The sequence below is a fragment of the Excalfactoria chinensis genome, chromosome 14 (genome assembly GCF_039878825.1).
Source record: "Excalfactoria chinensis isolate bCotChi1 chromosome 14, bCotChi1.hap2, whole genome shotgun sequence".
Classification (NCBI taxonomy): domain Eukaryota; kingdom Metazoa; phylum Chordata; class Aves; order Galliformes; family Phasianidae; genus Excalfactoria; species Excalfactoria chinensis.
Genome location: NC_092838.1, coordinates 9,296,285 through 9,314,812, shown reverse-complemented (window position 1 = coordinate 9,314,812; position 18,528 = coordinate 9,296,285). Strand labels below are relative to the sequence as shown.

At 60.1% G+C, this 18,528-nt stretch overlaps 1 protein-coding gene across 1 annotated transcript; it reads left to right on the top strand.

Annotated features, from left to right (window-relative positions):
- The first annotated feature begins 11,258 nt into the window (after positions 1-11,258).
- FSCN1 (fascin actin-bundling protein 1) lies at positions 11,259-18,394 on the top strand. The gene is made up of 5 exons (XM_072349040.1): positions 11,259-12,130; positions 15,728-15,884; positions 16,358-16,479; positions 16,605-16,772; positions 16,895-18,394. Exons 1-5 carry the CDS (start codon positions 11,308-11,310, stop codon positions 17,095-17,097), a joined length of 1,473 nt encoding a protein of 490 aa, XP_072205141.1. The 5' UTR covers positions 11,259-11,307; the 3' UTR covers positions 17,098-18,394.
- Positions 18,395-18,528: the final 134 nt, after the last annotated feature.

Sequence of the window (18,528 nt, the reverse complement as noted above, 5' to 3'; positions counted from 1 at the left end):
GATTGGCTGTCGCCGCACCTCTCCGCCTCGCCCCGCCCCGCCCCCTCGCTCCGCCCCGCCCTGCCAGGCGCGCCCCCCCCCCCCCCCCCCCCCGCCCCCATCGCTGCACAAAATAATTAAAAAATAAATAAATCCGAAATTGGGGGTCGGAAGGGGGGAGGGGAGAGCGGGGCACAGCGCGGGGCTCAGCGCCAGGTGAGGCTGTGGGGCGGAGGTGTGACGCTCCCTTCCACACACACCCCTCCCCCCCCTTTTTGATTCCATAGCGCTTTGTTGGGGAGGGGATGCGGGGTCCGCTCTGCAGCCCCCCCCAGCCCCGAGGTGGTGCTGCGGTCCCCTTGAAGTCACCTCCCGGGGAGAGGCGGCGATAGCAACGGCTGCAACGGGCACCGGGCGTGCGTGCACTGAGCTGCAGCCACACTGATGTGCGTGCACGCAGCGAGCAGCAATAACAGCAGCCTGCGTGCGTGCACTGAGCTGCAGTGATACAATGAGTGTGCGTGCACCGAGCAGCAACAGCTCCAGTGCGAGTGCATGCTCTGGGATGGAGCGATACAGTGAGTGTGTGTGCACAGAGCAGCAGTAACACGGAGGGCTGTGCGTGCACCAGACCGCTACAGCACCAAGGAACGTCCATGCAGTGCTGCAACAACATCACGGCGCGTGCATGCACCGAGCTGCAATAACAGCAGCATGCATGCATAGGCCCGGTGCTGGGGTGCAGCCTGCTTGCTGCAAGGGAGGGGATGGGGCACCAGGTGCAGCGCGCACTGCATTGTCTGCACCCACCCCTCCCAGCCTGCAGCACTACCCAGGGCCAAGTTCAGTGCTCATGTCAGCAAGTAGCGGTGCAAACCTCCGGGCCGGCCCTTGGACTGCTGGGTGCATCTCGGAGCCCATTAAGGGCCGTGCTTCGTTAGGGTGTGCACTGCAGCGGCGGCGGCGGCCGGAGGGAGGAAGCGAGAGCTGAGTAAGGCGCTGAGTCAGGCAGGGCCCGGCCCGGCGGAGGTCAGGGCAGCTGAAGGCCTTTGCCTACATTTGGGCAATATTTTGTTTCTTTCCTGTTTGCAGCGTGTGCTGCGGGGTTGGCCGGGGCGGTGTGTGGTGTTGGTGAGCAGAGCTGCACGGGGCTTTGCAGCTCCAGAGCTCTGCATGAGCACATGCTGATTTATTGCATTGATTAAAGGGCTGTGCGAGAAGCACTGTGGGTGTTATGGGGAGCAGGATCCAGCCCTGTGTGGGGTCTTGCAGTGAGGTCTTTGTCACTGGGATGCTGCGAGGATGGGTCGCGTTGGGGCTGCACTGTGTCCCCTCTGAACTGGAGGTGGCCGTGGGGACAGAGCTGAGCTGCAGGGACACCACGGGGACAGCTTTGTCCCCTCTGAGCTGGTGACATTGCAACACATGGGGACCTCCATGGGCACCTGGTGCCATGACAACATGGGTTCCATGGTGCCACATCTCTGCATATCGGCCCCACTCGCAGCAAAAAGGGAGTCACACTGTTAATTACCTGCCTGCTGGGGAATTAATTAACGTTTGTGCTCCACTTTGACAAGGCCGGGTATTAATTAGAAGATTATACGTCAAAGAAGGGCAGCCACGAGGCATGGGTACAGCGGGTGCAGTGCTGATAATGGGGTGGCAATGGGAAATGCCCCATGGTAGCCATGAAGCCGTGGGTTTGGGCTGGGGAATGTCACCAGAAGGCAGTGTGGGGTGTGAAGGCCCGGCAGGATGGGGGTAGTGGGGGCAATGATGGGGCAATTTGATTGACCCCTTGATTATGGGGTTGGATCAGAGTGCAGCATCCGGAGTGTGGCAGTGCCAACCCCACTGTGTGCTGCTGGTAGGGGACTCCCCATAGTGCCACCGTGATGCCATCAAGCCAGGACCATCACTTTCCAAGGGGAACCGGGCATTGCGGGGGAGCATCCCCATCCTGAGAGCCATGGGCCAGTGCAAAGATGCCATGGGCACTGCAGCCCCCCCGTGTCCCTGTTTTGTTCTCCTCTCCCTGCTGTCCTTGGGCTGAGTGAAAGCATGTGGAGGAGGCTCAGAATCAGCCAAGCTGCCTCCAGCCCCAACCGCTGCCTGTGTTTTGTTCTGATTTCTTCACTTTGGGGCCAATATTTCCCTTCATCCCAAATGTTGGGGGGTTTCTGGGAGTGCTGCTCCCTCCCTTCCTGTTCCCCAAAGGGAAGAGGGAAAGGCCACATCTCCATGGTGTGGGCGGGACCATCCTGGCCCCTTCCTCTTTTTCGATTCAGCCCTGGCCATGTTGGCTCTATTGGGGATGTGCTGGAGGTGAGACCCCAGTGCAGAGCCCAGAGGCTGTGCCCAGCTCCACCCCAACGCCACAGCCCCCACCTCACCATCCCAGGGTTGGATGTGGTGCACACCTGCCCTCCTGCAAAGCAAACACTCAGCATCTTCCTCACTCACTGCCTCACATTGCTGTCCCCTTCCCTCTCCTCCTTTTGGCATCACTCTCTGCTCCTCTCCACCAAACCCTCTGAGCTCTCTCCCATGCACCAGTGCCTCCTGCAGCAAGGGCAGAGGCTTTCCTTCACAGAGCTCTGTGTACCAGGCACTGCATGCACCCACCCACATGGGCTGATGTTACATTGAGCGTCTCCCCACTTGTAGCAGAGACAAACTGCTATTTTACATCACGCTGCAAAGTGGCCTAAACCCACCACATTGCTCTGATATCTGACTCGGGTTGGATTTTACTGGGGCTGCTGGAGAGGGCATGGGATGAATCATGCCCCCCTGCTGCTGTGCTCGGCCTTGGCAGCTGTGGTGCTGTGTTGTCTTCCCCCCAAGGTCGTTCCCCATCTTGGAGCAATCACACCAGCACAGCCAGACCCTACTCAGCTGCTCCACACATCTCTGGGGTTTGCTCTCCCGCAGCAATGTTATGGGGTCAAGCTGAGCCCTGTGCTGGCACAGCCCCTGCACGGCCCTGGGGGAATTTCCTCCTGCTAAAAGCAGAAGGGGAAGAGAAAGAGCTGACACTCTCTGGGTTTCTCCACAGGTCTCAGCCTTGCTCAGATCTCAGGGGTCCCAGCATGGTGCAGCCCTGCGAGACCGTCCCCTAAGGGATGCTCTGAGGGTTCAGCAGCACCACGCCGTGCTGGAAACCAAAGCCTGTCAGTGTACACCCATTGGGACCAAGGAGACCATCGATCCCCACTGCACTTCATTCCCCTCTCAGCCCATTACCCCCAGATTTCCGCTTCTCCCTCTGGACCATATTTTGCAGTGTGCTTTGGCCCTCACTGTGCATTCCTGCTGGCAGCAGATAAGATCTCAGGAGAAAGTTAAACAAAAGCAGTCAGTGCCATGCACTGTTTGTCACTCCCTTTGGCACCGGGACTCCCCCCGTGTGCACTCCATCCTACACAGATGCAGAAGGAGCATTGGTTTGTGCATTGCTGTCCCCAAGGAGGACAGCAGCCCCATGGCCCAACTGTGCTCCCCTTGGTGTGCCACACAGGGGACCTGGGCGTGAGCTGGAGGAAGGTGGGTGTGACTGTGAGTTTATGGGGTCCTGAAGCACGCAGTGCTCTGCCTGGGGGCACTGCTACAGAGCCAAAGCCAGACCTCAACTCTGCACAATAAAAAATATATATATAGGAAATACCACTTCCTGCTGACTTATCTCCAGGTGCTGACCCACCTCCGGGGAGGTGTCCCCATGTGCCACATGCCATAAAGGACAGCCCATCCCTCCGAAACCCATTGGGGACCTCAGGGATGTCAGGGGCCTGGGGGACATTGGGGACCCGTCCCCCATCGTGCTGTTCCCACAGCCCTGGCCGCCCAAGGCTTCACCTCCCCCGAGGCAGAGCAGTGCCTAATGACAAGCACAGGCTGTGCCACACCTGCGGAGAGCCATTTTTGGAAGGACACCGGGGGAAGAAATGATTCTCATGTCGCTGCTCTGTAATTAGCATTAATTACCGGCGCTTGTGAAATCTTTTCCCCAGTTTACTCCAGGCAGAACCTGACGGAAACTGTGGGAATCCCGTCGGGCTGAGTCAGCTGGGGGGGACCAACTGGTGCCCGTGGGGCATGGGGACAGACAGGGGGGTCCCCCCTTAGGGCTGGATGCAGGGCATCTCACTTTGGGGTAAGGCTGCAAAAGATGCCCCCTGCTCATCCGCATCGTGCTTTTGGACAACGTGCTGTTGCCCTTTCCCATCCCGTGCCCTGGGGATGGGGGTTGGTGTCCCCCCCCTGCATGCTGACAGCATTCCTGGGGCAGCGCTTCCAGCCCAGCGCATTCCCAACAGCAACACCTCGAGGTGTTATTACAGAGCAGGGGAAAACCATCGTGAGAGCCTCACCCCGAGCGGCTCCAGCTCTGCTGAATGGCAGGGGCCGACGCTGAGTCACCCGTTGCTTTTTTATATTTATTTAATATTAATGATTCCAATGAATCAAGGCATGTCATCATCCGGAGTCATCCCAGCCCGTCCCGCTGACACCTCACTGGACGGGGACACAGACAGCCCTCCCCATAAACCAAAATTCATTGAAATGAATGGGGAAAAAAAAAAAGCAACCAACAAACCAACAGCACAAAGAGAGCCCCTCCTTCTCTGAGAGCTGCTTTCTGCCCACCCCCTTCCCGGCGGCTCAGGGTACCCACCATCACCCCACGGGCACACAGCATCACAATAGGGGGCCCAGGGGACAATGTCCAAAGTGTCAACTCCTGCCACCCCCTTAGGGTTGCCCCGTTCCCCCCACACCTCTCCCCAGGGACCCGGGCATCCCCTCAGCCTCCCACTTGACCTAACCTCCTGGCCATAAATGGAGAGGTTTGAGAGCGCCTCCTGGGGTGGAGGAGGAGGAGGAGGAGGAGAAAAAAAGGAGAATAATGCCAAGAATGCAGGACAGAGTGCGGGGAGCGCTGCCGGCCCCCCGGCGCGGGCTGAGTGCTGCAGAGCACCGCCTGTCCCCAACGCTGTCCCCATTCCTGCAAACCATCCAGGCAGCTCGGAGCAAAGCGGTTGTTTTTCCTTTCTGTTTGCCTTTCTCACCAACCAGGGGCTTTCAGGCTGCTCTGCCCTGCTTTCTGCTCACATGGCACATTGCTTCGCCAACCCTGTCCCCATCCTGCAGCATTGCCCTCTTGCAGTGATGTGTCTGCCCACAGGGATGGGTGCCCAGTGGGATGCTCCCATTGGAGTCCCCCCCCAAAGCCACCCTGGCTCGGATGTGGCCATGGGCAGGACGAGCCCCCCCCCAGTTTCCCCATGCCCAGCAGACCCGGGTGCTCAACCACCTGCAAAGCACTGCAATGGGGAAACTGAGGCACGGAGAGCCTGAGCTGTCACCCCCCAGCCTCCCCACATCCTTGGGGGCTGAGCAATGGGATGAGACACAGTTGGGGTCTCTCCTTTCAAGGCAGCCATGTGAGGATGCAGGGGTGGCACCGAGGGGCCAAGCCTCCGCCTGGGGCTACATCCAGCTCTTTAAAACAGAAAGTGAAAACACACGGACGTGCCATCCGGATGGGGAAAGGGGGGCACACCTCCATCCCACCACCACCCCGTTGCCTGGCCACGTCCTGCCACTGCTGTCCCCTCAGTCCCCAAGCTGGCGGTGGCCGTCCCCAGGGTCAGGGTGGATCCTTTCAGGGTTGTGCAGAATGGCTGCGTCCGTCCGCTCGAGTCCTCCATAAAAGGAAAAACAGGCGGCAGGTAGCACTGCCAAACTTAGTCATCCCCAGCCCGCCGGCTCCGTCACTGCCATTTCCTGCACACGCGGGGGGGACGGGACGGGGAGGAGCGGAGCTGCCCCACAGCCACGCCGAGCACCCGGCACAGCCCTTGTCACCCACCCCGTGTTGCTGAGCCAAAGGTCAGCAGGGAGCGCATCCACTGGGAAAAGCACCGAGCTCGGCACGGGGCACAGCGGCACTGCGGTGGTTTGGGGGCTCAGATGTCACCAAACAAAACATATGTTCAGAGGAGAGGAAGGTGAACGCACGGCGTGGTGATGCCGTGTCACCAAGCTTCTAAAGTGCCACTTCTTGCCACAAATATGGTGGAGAGGTCTGGAAGTGTGAGGGCAGCTGGGAGCGCCTCGGTGCACCTGGGGATGGGGATGGTCTCAGATCCCACTGGAAAGAAGGGATTGCCACCATGGGGACCAGCTCCTGGCCCTGCCCTAAACCCCTGTTTTTCAGCCCACTCCATGCAGGGCCAGGGGAACAGCCAGCTGTGCTCAAAGCAGCTCAGAGAAATGGGTGCCCGACACGCTCAGCTGGCATCGAGTGTGATGGGGTTTTTGTACACAGCCTGCCTGGCTCCCATCCATGATTCACCAGAGCAATAAAAGGCTTTGGGATATTTTTCAAGGGAAGCAGCCTTGAAGGCATGTGTGGGGACACGGGGGTGCACAGCATCGTGAGCAACATCCCATGTGCTCACTGCATCCGTGCGGTGCCGGGTACTGTAGCCCTGGGGGTCCTTGGGACAATGCTGCCAGCAAGGCTGGTGCCATTATGGGGTGATCAATGGGGGCACAGCTCCCTGTGTCGAGTACCACCACCAAGGATCTGCTCCTGGAGAGGAGCCTACCCAGCCCTGCAGGCAGCCGAGTAAGCAGCAAAACCTCCCTTGCTGCCTCCCTACGCTGCTTTGTTCGGCTCCATGTTGTCCTCCCCATGCAGCGTTTCCAGAAGCTGAAACTGTTCCGATGTGCTGCAGCGCACAGCCGTGCTGCTGGGTGGCACTGTTGGGATGCACACTGCGCTGCGCAGGAGCACGCACACAGCAAAGGACGCAGCACACGCAGATTTCATGCACCCAGGTGCATCTGTACAAGGCATTGTACCCCAACATGCACGCTTCCCAAAGGCTTGCACACTCGAAGGTGCACACTGTACAAAGAATTGAATGCTTTAAAGTGCATGCTGCACCAGGGATTGCACACACTGAGATGCATGTTGCATAAGGAATTGCATGCTCTGATGTGCATTGATTTGAAGAAGTAGCAGCATGCTGCACCAGGGACTGCACCCTCCAGGGTGCACAACACCCATGGCTTTGCACACTCAGGTGCATGCTGCACCAGGGGTTGCACATACCAACATGCACGTTGCACTGAGAAGTTGCAAGCCAGGATGCACCACGCACCCCCAGCACCCACAGGCACAGGGTTCAACCTGGGGATGTTGGGCAGTGCAGCAGCAATGGGGCTGCAGCAGCAGCAATGGGACAATCCCAGGGGCCTCCAGCTGCAGCCAGCACAGGGCCGGATGTGGAGACCCAGGGCCCCAGCAAGGCGGTTTTGGGTTTCATCACGGCCCCCCTGCTCTGCATTCCTGCTTTCCCAAAGGCCTCCCTGCAGCCAGAGGCAGGGAACCCCCCTCCCTGTGCTCGTGCCCCATTGCTGATCTATCCTCACGGCTGCTGGCCCAGGGACAAAGCAGGGAACAGATGGAGGTGTCCTTCCCATCCACCCATCACTATCAGCTCCCCCACTTCTCAGCCCCACAGCTCCCCAGGGCTTCATCCCCCAACTCATCCCACAACAGAGGGGTGTGTTGGGGGAAGGCACCGCACTAATCCCTGTGGCCCCGCTCCTAATCCTGCCTAATGGATCCTTGTCACCGCTACAATGGAATTATCCATCTGGAAGGGGAACTCCTGGCCCAGGAAGTCACAGCTGGTGGCCTCCAGCCTCAAAGCTGAGCTCAAATCCCACCCCTCTGCACCCAGGGACAGACAGCAGCGGGGCAGACCCCAGACCCCAGCCCCTCTGCACCCACCTCAGCAAGAAGCCAAATCTGCCTCTGCCTCTAACCCTGCAAAGTGATCCCAGCTCCTCCCAGCCTTTTATAGGCAGCTCCCAGCTGGGTCCTGGCACAACACAGGGCTGAGACCTTAAAGAGATGGGATCCCAAGTGTTGGGTCCTGGGGTGGGATACTGGGAATAGGGTCCCAAGGAGGGAATCTTGGGGATGGGGTTGCCTTGGTCATGCTGTGTCTTGGCATTGCTTGGTTTCTCCCTGTGTTGCCCTGCTGAAAGAGAGGTTTGCACACAAACTTACATATCCCCAGGGTTTAGGCTCCTTAAAATAAAGGAGGGTCTTTGTGCCCGCCCCTGCAGCAGCAACCTACAGAATGTGCCCCAGCCCCAAAGCTGGATCTGCTGGTGAGATGCAGGTATCAGCTCCATCCTTTTTCTCCTCCTCCTCTTCATCCTCCAAACCCAGCAGCTTCGTCCAGCCGTGCAGGAAGTACCGGCATCCTCCTGCAGCCCTGACTCATTTCCAGCCACTTTGAGGCTCCTCTGTTCCTCCCGGCTCCATTGTGGGATGCAGCACACCGTGAGGATGGGACCCCCCCTCCATGAGCAGTGACAGGGCTGTGATGGGGACCAGTGTCTGGGATGGAGACTGATGCCTGGGATGGGGTCCCTAATCCTGGTTTTGCTTTCAACCATCCCATGAGTCCCAAAGGAATGGGTTTGGGGCATGGCAGCTCTGCCACCAACCCCCATCCATGGGGGCTGGATGCTGTAGGCTGTGGCCAGGATGAGCTGAGCCACCTGCCTGCAGGGCTGCCTGCTTTGGGGTGCTGCGTGGGCAGGTGCTGAGCGCACACTGCAAATTCTTCTGTGCTGACTCCTTGATGCTGCAGTGCATTGAGAGACGTGCACAGGGTGATGGGAGCTGTAAGAAACCCTTCCCTGGCCGCCTGGCAGTAGAAATGGAGCTCTTTCCTGCCTTTGTGTCCCTAACAGAAAGTGTTCTCCTGTGGGACTGGGGGGACCCAACTCCCATGCCAGGGGATGCACAGCCCCATCCCACCTGGGGTCTTCAGGAGCAAGGGATGCAGCCGTGCAGCACTGCCCCATCTTCCTTCCCTCACTTGTTTGAGGTGTGCTCCAGCCAACCAAACTGCATCATCCCCGATGCTCCCAGCATTTCCCTTGCTGAATGCAATTACATTAAGATAATGAGATAAACCTGGTTAATAAAGTGTGAGCAGAGCCCCGGTTGCATCACAGCTGGGAGGGGGCACTGCATGAACCCCCACTGCCCCTTAACACCTTGTGGGGCTGAATGATCCCAATGGGGCTGCATCTCCAGGGGACCCCCACAGCACAATGCCATCCCCTGCTCCAGGACCCCCCCCACCCTGGGGCCACCCTTTGTTTTCCTATTGCTGCTGCTTTTTTTTTGTTGTTTTGTTTTGATTCTGCCTAATACAAGTTTAATGAGGCCGGGCGCCTGCCAACTGTCAGGAGAGCCTCTGCTGGGGGCATATGGCAGCAGGATGGGGCTCCCGGGTGTCCCTATCCCTGTCCCCTCCCAGCAGGGCAGGCACTGCTGGAAGGAGCAGCTTCTGTGCTGGGTCTGCCCAGAGGGACTCTGGGGACACCCCTTCACCTCAGTGGCACACAGGAGTGCGGTATCCCTGTGCACGATCACCCAGTGATGCTCCTCACCCAATAACCCCACTGCTCAGCTCTGGGTCAGGTTTTAGGGCTGGGGGGGGGAAACGCAGAGGGCTCTGTAGCTCCCAGCAGTGAAGCAGCCATTGCCCCATGCATTGCTGCATCCCCATTGCTGGGGGCATTGCGGTGACACATGGGGACATCTCGCTGTGTGCTCAGCCAGGCACTGCCACCCTCCCTGCTGCTGGGGAGAAAACTCTATTTTTTCTCCCGTGCATAATTGCTTTTTTTTTTTCTTTCGGCGAGCAGAAAAGCCGTTTCTTTCCCATCCTCCCCATCTGCCCTCTGCAGTAGCAGGAGATCCCACAGCTGCACAGCCCTGTGGCCGGGTCCTATTGCCCCGCTGCTCCCTGTGAGAGGAGCAGAAGTGCTCCCATATCCCAGCGGTGGAGTTTGTTTCCAACCAGCCGCAGGGCTGGGAGCGAGCTGGACTTGCAGGAACAGAGCAGGGCGAAGCCAAGCAAACCCATCCAGGCCTGCCCACACATCCTATGGGCGCAGCCGGGGGGGCAGCTGGAAGCAGTGCTCCTGGGGCAGAACCAGTGCGCCCAGTGCAGAACCAGTGTGGGCTGTGGAGCTGAGGAGGTGGCTGGGGGTGTGCCCCCCTGCAGCCCATCCTCTGCTCCCCTTCAGGCGGCTCAGCTCCCTGATCCACCCTTTGGTTTTCCATCCCAGTGCTGCCCCACTTGCCTTGCCGTACCCCCATGCTTTGCTTCAGCATGGATGCTGGGGATTTGGGGGACCCGCTAGCATGTGGTTCCCAGCCACCCCCTGCCCATGGGGGGATAGATTTGGGTACCCCACTCCCAGATGCTTCAGCCCCAGTGGTGCCTGGCACGGGGCATTGGGGTGGCTCTGTTGGTGCTCAGGGCTCACGGTTCTCTGCTTCAACTCTGTGGCACAGCTCTGGGGTGCAGAGAGGTATAAGGGGGGGCGTGCATTGTAGCACAAGTCCTGCAAGGAGAGGGGGCCTTGCACTTCAACGGGGAGTCTCGCAGCGCAGGGGTTGGTGCTACAGAGTGGAGGCGGGAGGCTGCAGTGCATTGTGGGCTGGTCCCACAATTCATGGAGAGCCTTGCTTTGCAAGGAGGGGTCTCCCAATACCGCGGGGTCTTTGCATTGCAAAGGGATTCTTGCAACGTGGAGAGGGCCTTGCATTGCAGAGGGGGGTCATGCACTGCAGGAGGGAGGCAAAGGGGGTCTTGAAAACAGGGGGATCATAGGATGCCGTGGGGTTCGTGCAACGCTGAGAGATCTTTGCAATGCAGAAATGAGTCTCCTGACGCAGAGAGGGTCTTGCGTTGCAGGAAGGGTCGTGCACTGCAGGAGAGGGCATCCTTGAAATGAATGGGGAAGGCTTGCAGTGCTGAGGAATCCTTGCCACGCAGGGTGGGCATTGCCATGCAGGGGGTAGTCCGGCAGCGCGGGGGTGAGCCTGAGATCTGAGCGGGCTCTCGCTCTAACAATAGGGGGGCTATTGCAAGGAAGGGGGGGTAATGCAGCAAAGGGTCGTTGCAGTCGGGGGGTATCGCAGTGGAGGTACTGCGGGGGGTGTATTGCGACGAGGGGGGGGTATCGCAGTGCGAGGTTATTGCAGCGATGGGGATCGCAGTGGTACGGCGGGTGGGGGGGGGGTATGGCAGCGTGGGGTTATCGCAGCGATGGGGATCGCAGTGGGGTACCGTGGGGGGGCTCTGGAGGCGCCGGGGGCCGCGCGGGGCGGGGAGGGGTCGTGGGGGGCGGCGCCGCGCGGTGCTATAAAGGCGGCGGAGGGGGGCGGGCGCGGCGGCGGCAGCGCGGAGCGGAGCCGAAAGTGCCACGATGACGGCGAACGGAACGGCGGAGCCGGTGCAGATCCAGTTCGGGCTGATCAACTGCGGCAACAAGTACCTGACGGCGGAAGCGTTCGGCTTCAAGGTGAACGCGTCGGCCGCCAGCATGAAGAAGAAGCAGATCTGGACGCTGGAGCAGGACGGGGAGGATTCCAGCGCGGTGCTGCTCAAGAGCCACCTGGGCCGCTACCTGGCAGCCGACAAGGACGGCCGCGTGAGCTGCGACAGCGAGGAGCCGGGACCCGACTGCCGCTTCCTGGTGGTGGCCCACGGCGACGGGCGGTGGTCGCTGCAGTCCGAGCCGCACCGCCGCTTCTTCGGCGGCACCGAGGACCGCCTGTCGTGCTTCGCCCCGTCCGTGTCCCCCGCCGAGAAGTGGAGCGTGCACCTGGCCATGCACCCCCAGGCCAACCTCTACAGCCTGGCCCGCAAGCGCTACGCGCACCTGGGGCCGCGCCGCGACGAGCTGGCCGTGGACCGCGACGTGCCGTGGGGAGTGGACGCGCTCATCACGCTGCTCTTCGTGGATCAGCGCTACAGCCTGCAGAGCTGCGACCACCGCCTGCTGCGGGCCGACGGCCGCCTGGTGCCCTCCGCCGAGCCCGGCACCGCCTTCACGCTGGAGTTCCGCTGCGGGAAAGTGGCGTTCCGAGACGGGGAGGGCCGCTACCTGGCGCCGTCGGGGCCCAGCGGGACGCTGAAGGCGGGGAAGAGCAGTAAGGTGGGGAAGGATGAGCTGTTCGCGCTGGAGCAGAGCTGCCCGCAGGTCGTGCTGCGCGCTGGGAACGACCGGAATGTGTCCACCCGGCAAGGTAAGGGCCGTGGGGGGAGCGGGACGCGCGTGGGTGACTCGGGGACGCGGAGCGTGGCGGCCCCGCGGTGCTCTCGGCTCCGCCCGCATCCCTCGGGCATCTCTTGCTCCGCGGACATCGCTGCTCCCGGTGCCCCCCGCATCCCCGCGGCACAGCGCTCCCCCCCGCTCCTCTCCCGCAGGGTCCCCGCTTCTCTCCGCAGACGCCTCCTTTGGATCTCTGCCCCCTCCGAAGCTCCCGTCTCTCCATGACTCCCCCCATCCCCCCATTCGCTTCCATTACGGCTCCCTGGGTTCCACCAACCCCGCATTCCGCAGCCCCCCATCCTTACAGCAGAGCACCCCGGACGGGGCGAGGAGCATGAGGGGGGGGGGGGGGGCCCTCCTGAGAGTGTGTGAGGGTCTCTGAGGAGTCTCCCATGGCCGTGGCGGAGGCAGAACCGCTCATTGTTCACCAACAAAGCCTCTCCCAGCCTCCCCCCCCCCGCCATCCCTGAGCATCGCTCATCGCATAGAGCAGGGCTGCAGGAGGCTCAGCTCCCCCATAACTGCGGCCCGCAGTGTCGCCCCCATCCCCATCTCTGCCGGCGCTACACGGGGAAAGGAAAGCTCTGCCCGAGCGTCCGCGCTGCGCTGTGACCGCCGCGGAGGAACCCGGCACAAAGGCGCGGTGCCACCGCTGTCCCCTCCGTCCCCTCGAGGCCACCGCCATGTGCTCAGCTCCCCACGGCCGCGTGGCAGCTCCGCTCCCCGGGCACTGAGCCACAGCCACGGAGCTGGAGGGGGTGGGGGGGCAACCCCGGGAGCGCAGGGATGGCTGCGGGCACAGAGCTGCTGCACAGCCTGCGCCGGAACAGAACCGGGATTTTCTTATATATCTATCTATTTAATGATGTAACATTTCAAGATTGCAGCTTAACCCTTATCTGCACGCGGGGAGCTCGGCACTTTGCTGCGGGAGAGCGAGTGCTGCGTGCAGAGCAGCCCCTGAGATAAAGGGGTTTGGCTGCGGGGAGACAGATCTTGGGATTGGGGGAGAGAGGATGGGGATGGAAATGGCGGGAGGTTGAGGGGGGAGGGGGGATGGAGGGGGATGGAGGAAGGAGGTGAAGGATGGAGGGAGGATGGCGGTGATGGGAGGCTGAGCTGGAGGTGGTGGGAGGAAGGAGGGGGGATGGAGGGAGGATGGCGGTGGCGGGAGGAAGAGGAGGGTGGAAGGAGAGGAGGATGGTGGGAGGCTGAGCAGGAGGGGGATAGATGGAGGAGGTTGGGGATGGAGACAGTGGGAGGCTGAGCTGGATGGATGGATGGATGGATGGATGGATGGATGGATGGATGGATGGATGGATGGATGGATGGAGGACGGGGGAGATGATGGAGGCAGGAGGCAGGCGGGTGCTGCCGCAACGCAGGGGGAAGGGCTGCTGCAGCCCTTTGTCACCGGAGATGGGAAAACCAGATGTGGGGTGAGGTGCGGGCTGGGGGCCCCGCGCTGGGATGCGGGGAGGGGGGGGGGGGGAGCAGCCCAGCCCCATGGCTTTGTGCTGGGCGATGGGGGCGGGGAGGGAAGGGGGGTGCAGATCTCCTCAGCAACGGGGGGGTCCCTGCAGTGTGAGGGCCTCTTCTGAGAAAAATACTGCAGGGAGGGATCTGTGACAGAGTGGGGCTCAGCGTGCCCAGCAATGGGGCTGCATCCATCCCTTCGGGGTCCTGCTCAGCACCGGGGCTGGAGGCTACTGGGGGTCTCTCCCTGCACCCAGATTGATGCAGAAGCCCTGGCCTTGCTCAGAGTGGTGCTGAGCCCCACACCGGCCCCACTGCATTCATAAAAGCAAAAGCAGCAGAGCAGCGTGCAGCTTCCTTCCCTGCTGAATGGCTGCTGCTGGCTGCGGCAACAAAGAGCCCTTTGTGGGATGGAGGGTCCCCGAGGGCAGAGCGCTGCCATCCTCCTGCCCTGCCCCCATGCCCTATAGACCTCACACCCTAAAGGTGTGCATAGGGTTGGGGAAGGGATGGAGTGCGTTCCCATCGCCCCTCACAGGGCTGCACCCCTGGTGCTGCTTCTCCTGGATGAACGTTGGTTGGGATTTGTTTCCTGGTGCAGTGTATTTCTGCTGGAAGGATGGGGGGGGGACGCACAGGGCTCTGCAGGGGGATCTGAGCCATCCTGCTGGCTGCCACCAGCATCCCAGGGCACACTGCAGGGCATCCTCTGAGCAAACATAGATTTATCCAGGAGAGAGAGCCCTGTGTGTGCTGCCCTTCCTCGCAGCGTGGGGTGCCGTGCTGTGCTGTTCTTCCCACAGGGCAGCACTGGGATTTCAGTTGCTTTGGGAGATGCAGTTGGGTGAGGGCTTGGCCATCAGTCCCGCGGTGCTGGAACCATCCAGATCCTTCCCAGCTGCCCTTGCTGGGGGCTTAGCAGAATATGCTCTGCCTTCACCTCCAGCCTGGCTCCATCCGTGGTCATACATATGGGGGTCCTGCAGCCACCCTTTGGGTTCCTCCCCAGCCGTTGGGTGCCCACACAGGGAATTTTTTGGGGCCCGCCCCCCCTCCTTGCCTCGGGCTGTAATTAGCAGCTTCGTCAAGGTCAGGGAGCGTCATGCTGGCTCCAGACTCTGCATTTACCAACAGCAGTAATTAAAGAACGCCCGCAGCGGGGAGCAGAGCAGTTCTGCTGGGGGCAGCAAGTGGGGACACGTGGCTGAGATGGGGGGAAGGGAAACAGAGGGACATGGCCGGGTTGCATCCACCCCCTGCAGCCCCAACCCCAGCCCTCCTGCTCCCTCACAGCCCTTTGAAGCCTCCCCCCCTGCAGCCCTAATTGCATTCCTTTCCGCTGACATGCAGTAACCCAACCCTGCGTTTGGGCTGGGGGGTGATGGGAGACCCCCCCCCTTCCCATACCCCCTCGCCTCTTTGTGGGCCCTGCGGCTGCTCCCCCGCCTGGCAGCGGATAAAGCAAAAGCCCTCCCCAAACACAGCCCAGGTGTGAGCTTGGGGGCACCTCCTGCTCCTCCCTTGCAGTGCAAAGCAGCTCCAGGCTGCACACTGTGTCTGCAGGCCCAGGAGCCAGCAAAATGCACGGCACGGAGGTGTGCACAGCGCAGGGTTTGTGCAGGGGGCTGGCGCTGTCCCAGCATCCCGCTGGGGGCTGCAATGTGCTGGGGGGGCAGTGAGGTTTTGCTCTCAGTGCTGAACAAAGGCAGTGGGTTTGGCACTGCTTTCCTAGCATGGAAAGCAAACATTCCCTTCCAACAGGCAGCTCCTGCATGCAGCGTCTGCAAGGCACAAGGCCGGTCCTGTGGCAGATAAGCATAGTGGCTGCCCCATCTCCTGGTCCTTAAACACAGCCCTGACATGGGGATTCATGGCTGGCACTGCTTTAAGGGCTTGAGTCACCCTGCTGTCACCTCCCACAAAAAGAAAACAACACACGGCCCATTTGCATGTGAGATAGACAAGTCTGTCTCCATTGGATGTGTGGTGGAACCCTGAGCTGGGGGCTGGCCCTGTGCATGAGCATCTGCATGGGATGTTGGGGTTGGACCCGGATGCTAGAGGGAGACCAACCCGTGTGTGTGTGTGGCTGCAGGGATGGACCTGTCGGCCAACCAAGATGAGGAGGGCGACCAGGAGACCTACCAGCTGGAGATCAACAAGGACACCAAGAAATGTGCCTTCCGCACCTACACGGGCAAGTACTGGACCCTCACCTCCAACGGGGGCATCCAGTCCACCGCCTCCACAAAGTGAGTCCCTGCCTCGTGCCCCCCACTGCTCTGGGACCTCTTTGCCTTCTCCATTGGGTGCAGGGATTTGGGCAGCAGGGAGGAACTCACCCCAAAATGAGAATTCCCAGGGCCTTGGGGAAGGCTGGAGCTGCCAAAAACATGGAATCATTGAGGTTGGAGAAGATCACCAAGTCCAACCCCAACCCACCCCCACCGTGACACCAAACCACGTCCCTCAGTGCCACATCTCCACAGCTCTGGAGCATCTCTTTGGGTTCTTTGGGAGAACAGACATTTCCTAATAGCCAACCCGAGCCTCCCCCTGTGCAACTGAAGGCCGTCATGTCTCATGTTGCTGTTACCTGCGGTCCTTGGGGTGGGGGTCTTTACTCACACAGCTTCCCTCGTCCACCAAAATCCCAGCCAACCTGGACACCCCCTTTGGCTGCCCCCGGTCCCCATATCCCTGCTGAGCCACTCTCTGCCCTTAGGAACGCCAGCTGCTACTTCGACATCGAGTGGTGTGACAAGCGCATCACCCTGCGGGCTGCCAATGGCAAATATGTGACAGCAAAGAAGAATGGGCAGCTGGCAGCCTCCATGGAGACAGCAGGTAAGGGATCCGAGGCTCTGAGCCACCCTTGGGGGGCGGGAGGGTGACAAATGGGAATGCTGCTCGCCATGCCCATGGTGCCACCCATAGGACCCTGCACTCATGGCTGCTGTCCCCCGGTGCAGGTGAGACGGAGCACTTTGTGATGAAGCTGATCAACAGACCCATCATTGTGCTCCGTGGTGAGCACGGCTTCATCGGCTGCCGGAAGGTGACCGGCACCCTGGACTCCAACCGCTCCTCCTATGACGTCTTCCAGTTGGAGTTCAATGACGGAGCCTACAACATCAAGGGTGAGCCTGCAGCTTGGGGTGACGCGTGTGACTGTCACTGCCTGGGGGATCTGGGGGGATTTTGGGGGTTGGATGCCCCATCTGGGCCCTCGTGTTGGCTGACGGCTCCCATCTGCCCACAGATACCACTGGGAAGTACTGGATGGTGGGCAGCGAGTCGTCCGTCACCAGCAGCAGCGACACACCCGTGGACTTCTTTTTTGAGTTCTGCGACTATAACAAAGTGGCCATCAAAATCAATGGCAAATACCTGAAGGGTGACCACGCCGGGGTCCTCAAGGCATCCGCCGACACCATCGACGCCTCCACCCTCTGGGAATATTGATGCACTTTAGCGTACCTCCCGTTGCCAACCTCTCTTTCCCCCTGTCTGTTTTGTTTGGTTGGGTTTTTTTGGGGGTTTGGTGGTTTTCTTTTGGTTTAATTTCTCCTCTCTGTGCAAGGATTTCCAGCCTGGCTCGCCTTCCCCATAGAGCCCAGTGCGTGGCGTTGGAGGTGGATGCCCCCAGGGGCTGTTGTGCCCACTCTGGCCCTGAGCATCACCCCGGTCCTTCTATTTCCCTTTCCCCTATTGGAAAAAAAGAAACAAACAAACAAGAAGGAATAACTGCCCCACAATGGCGATAAGAGGACGGGGTGGGGGCAGACAGCCCCCATTCCCTCCCCATTGCTGGGCATGGGCACCAGCTGGCAGCAAACCTGCAGCTGTCCGTATGCAGAACAAATTCCTTCACAAACTTTGCACAGTGAGATCTGCTCAGTACTTCTTTTGGGTTTTTTTGGGGGGGTTTGGGTTGTTTTTTTTCCTTATTGAATACTGGAACAGTGATGCCAATCACTGAGTGCCCATTGCCGGGCTGGGCGGCTCCTGTGGGCTCCTCCCAGGCTGCGGCCGTGTGCCACCTCCTGACTGGAAACAGCAAGAAAGAATAATGACCAAATCAGTATTTTTGTTAGTCCGTATTTATGTACGCTGTGGGCAGCACTGTGCTCTGTACTCATGGAATGATGCTGGTGATGCCCAGCTGTTCCTTGGGGCGTTGGGGCACTTCATCCTTCGGGCTCCCTGCGGACACCGCAGCGCCTTTCACCCCCAGCTCCAACCCGAGGGCTGTGGCGGTGCCACCGCTGTGCCATAACCCGGGGCTCTGCAGCCTTCAAGCTCTGCAATCCCTCCACCAGGGCTCGGTGCTACGCTCCCACCCATCCCCAACATGGGGACACCACCTCGGCTCCAGCGCCCGCTGCCTCCCAAGGAAGAAGTATCCTGATGGAGCCCGGGTGGCCCCTCGCCCTGGCGCACACTTTGCTGCCTTCTCACTGTGTCTCCTTTGTCCCCCCCCACCCCGCTCTGTGTGACTTTAGGTCCTCACCTCCCGTCTCCTCTCCTGTTGTGACCCTCCGTAAGCATCTCACTCTGAAGTTTAATTCCATGGGGGGGTTTTTGTTCGTTTTGGGGGTGTTGGTTTTAGAACTTCTTTTTTTTTGTTTGTTTGTTTGTTTTTCTAATTATTATTATTATTTTTTTTTTTGTAAGTGCCATTTGTATAACTTAAACAACAACAAATAGCTACAAACTGGAGAAAAGTGAATAATAAAAAGAAGCAAGACCTGCATTCGGATACGAGCGGTGACGCGTGGTCTGTTGGGGCTCAGGGGGGAGCTCCTCACCCCATTGGCATCCATGGGGCACAGCCTGCCAGCTGGAGCTGTGGGTTTGGGGCAGGCAGTGCTGGGGTGATAGTAGAACCCGTTG

Bases quoted from the DNA above. Each gene is read 5' to 3' on its own strand.
- FSCN1 (XM_072349040.1), top strand. From the start codon at position 11,308: ATGACGGCGAACGGAACGGCGGAGCCGGTGCAGATCCAGTTCGGGCTG. The intron at 12,131-15,727 runs GTAAGGGCCGTG...GTGTGGCTGCAG, and splicing joins GAATGTGTCCACCCGGCAAG to GGATGGACCTGTCGGCCAAC. The intron at 15,885-16,357 runs GTGAGTCCCTGC...CTCTGCCCTTAG, and splicing joins CAGTCCACCGCCTCCACAAA to GAACGCCAGCTGCTACTTCG.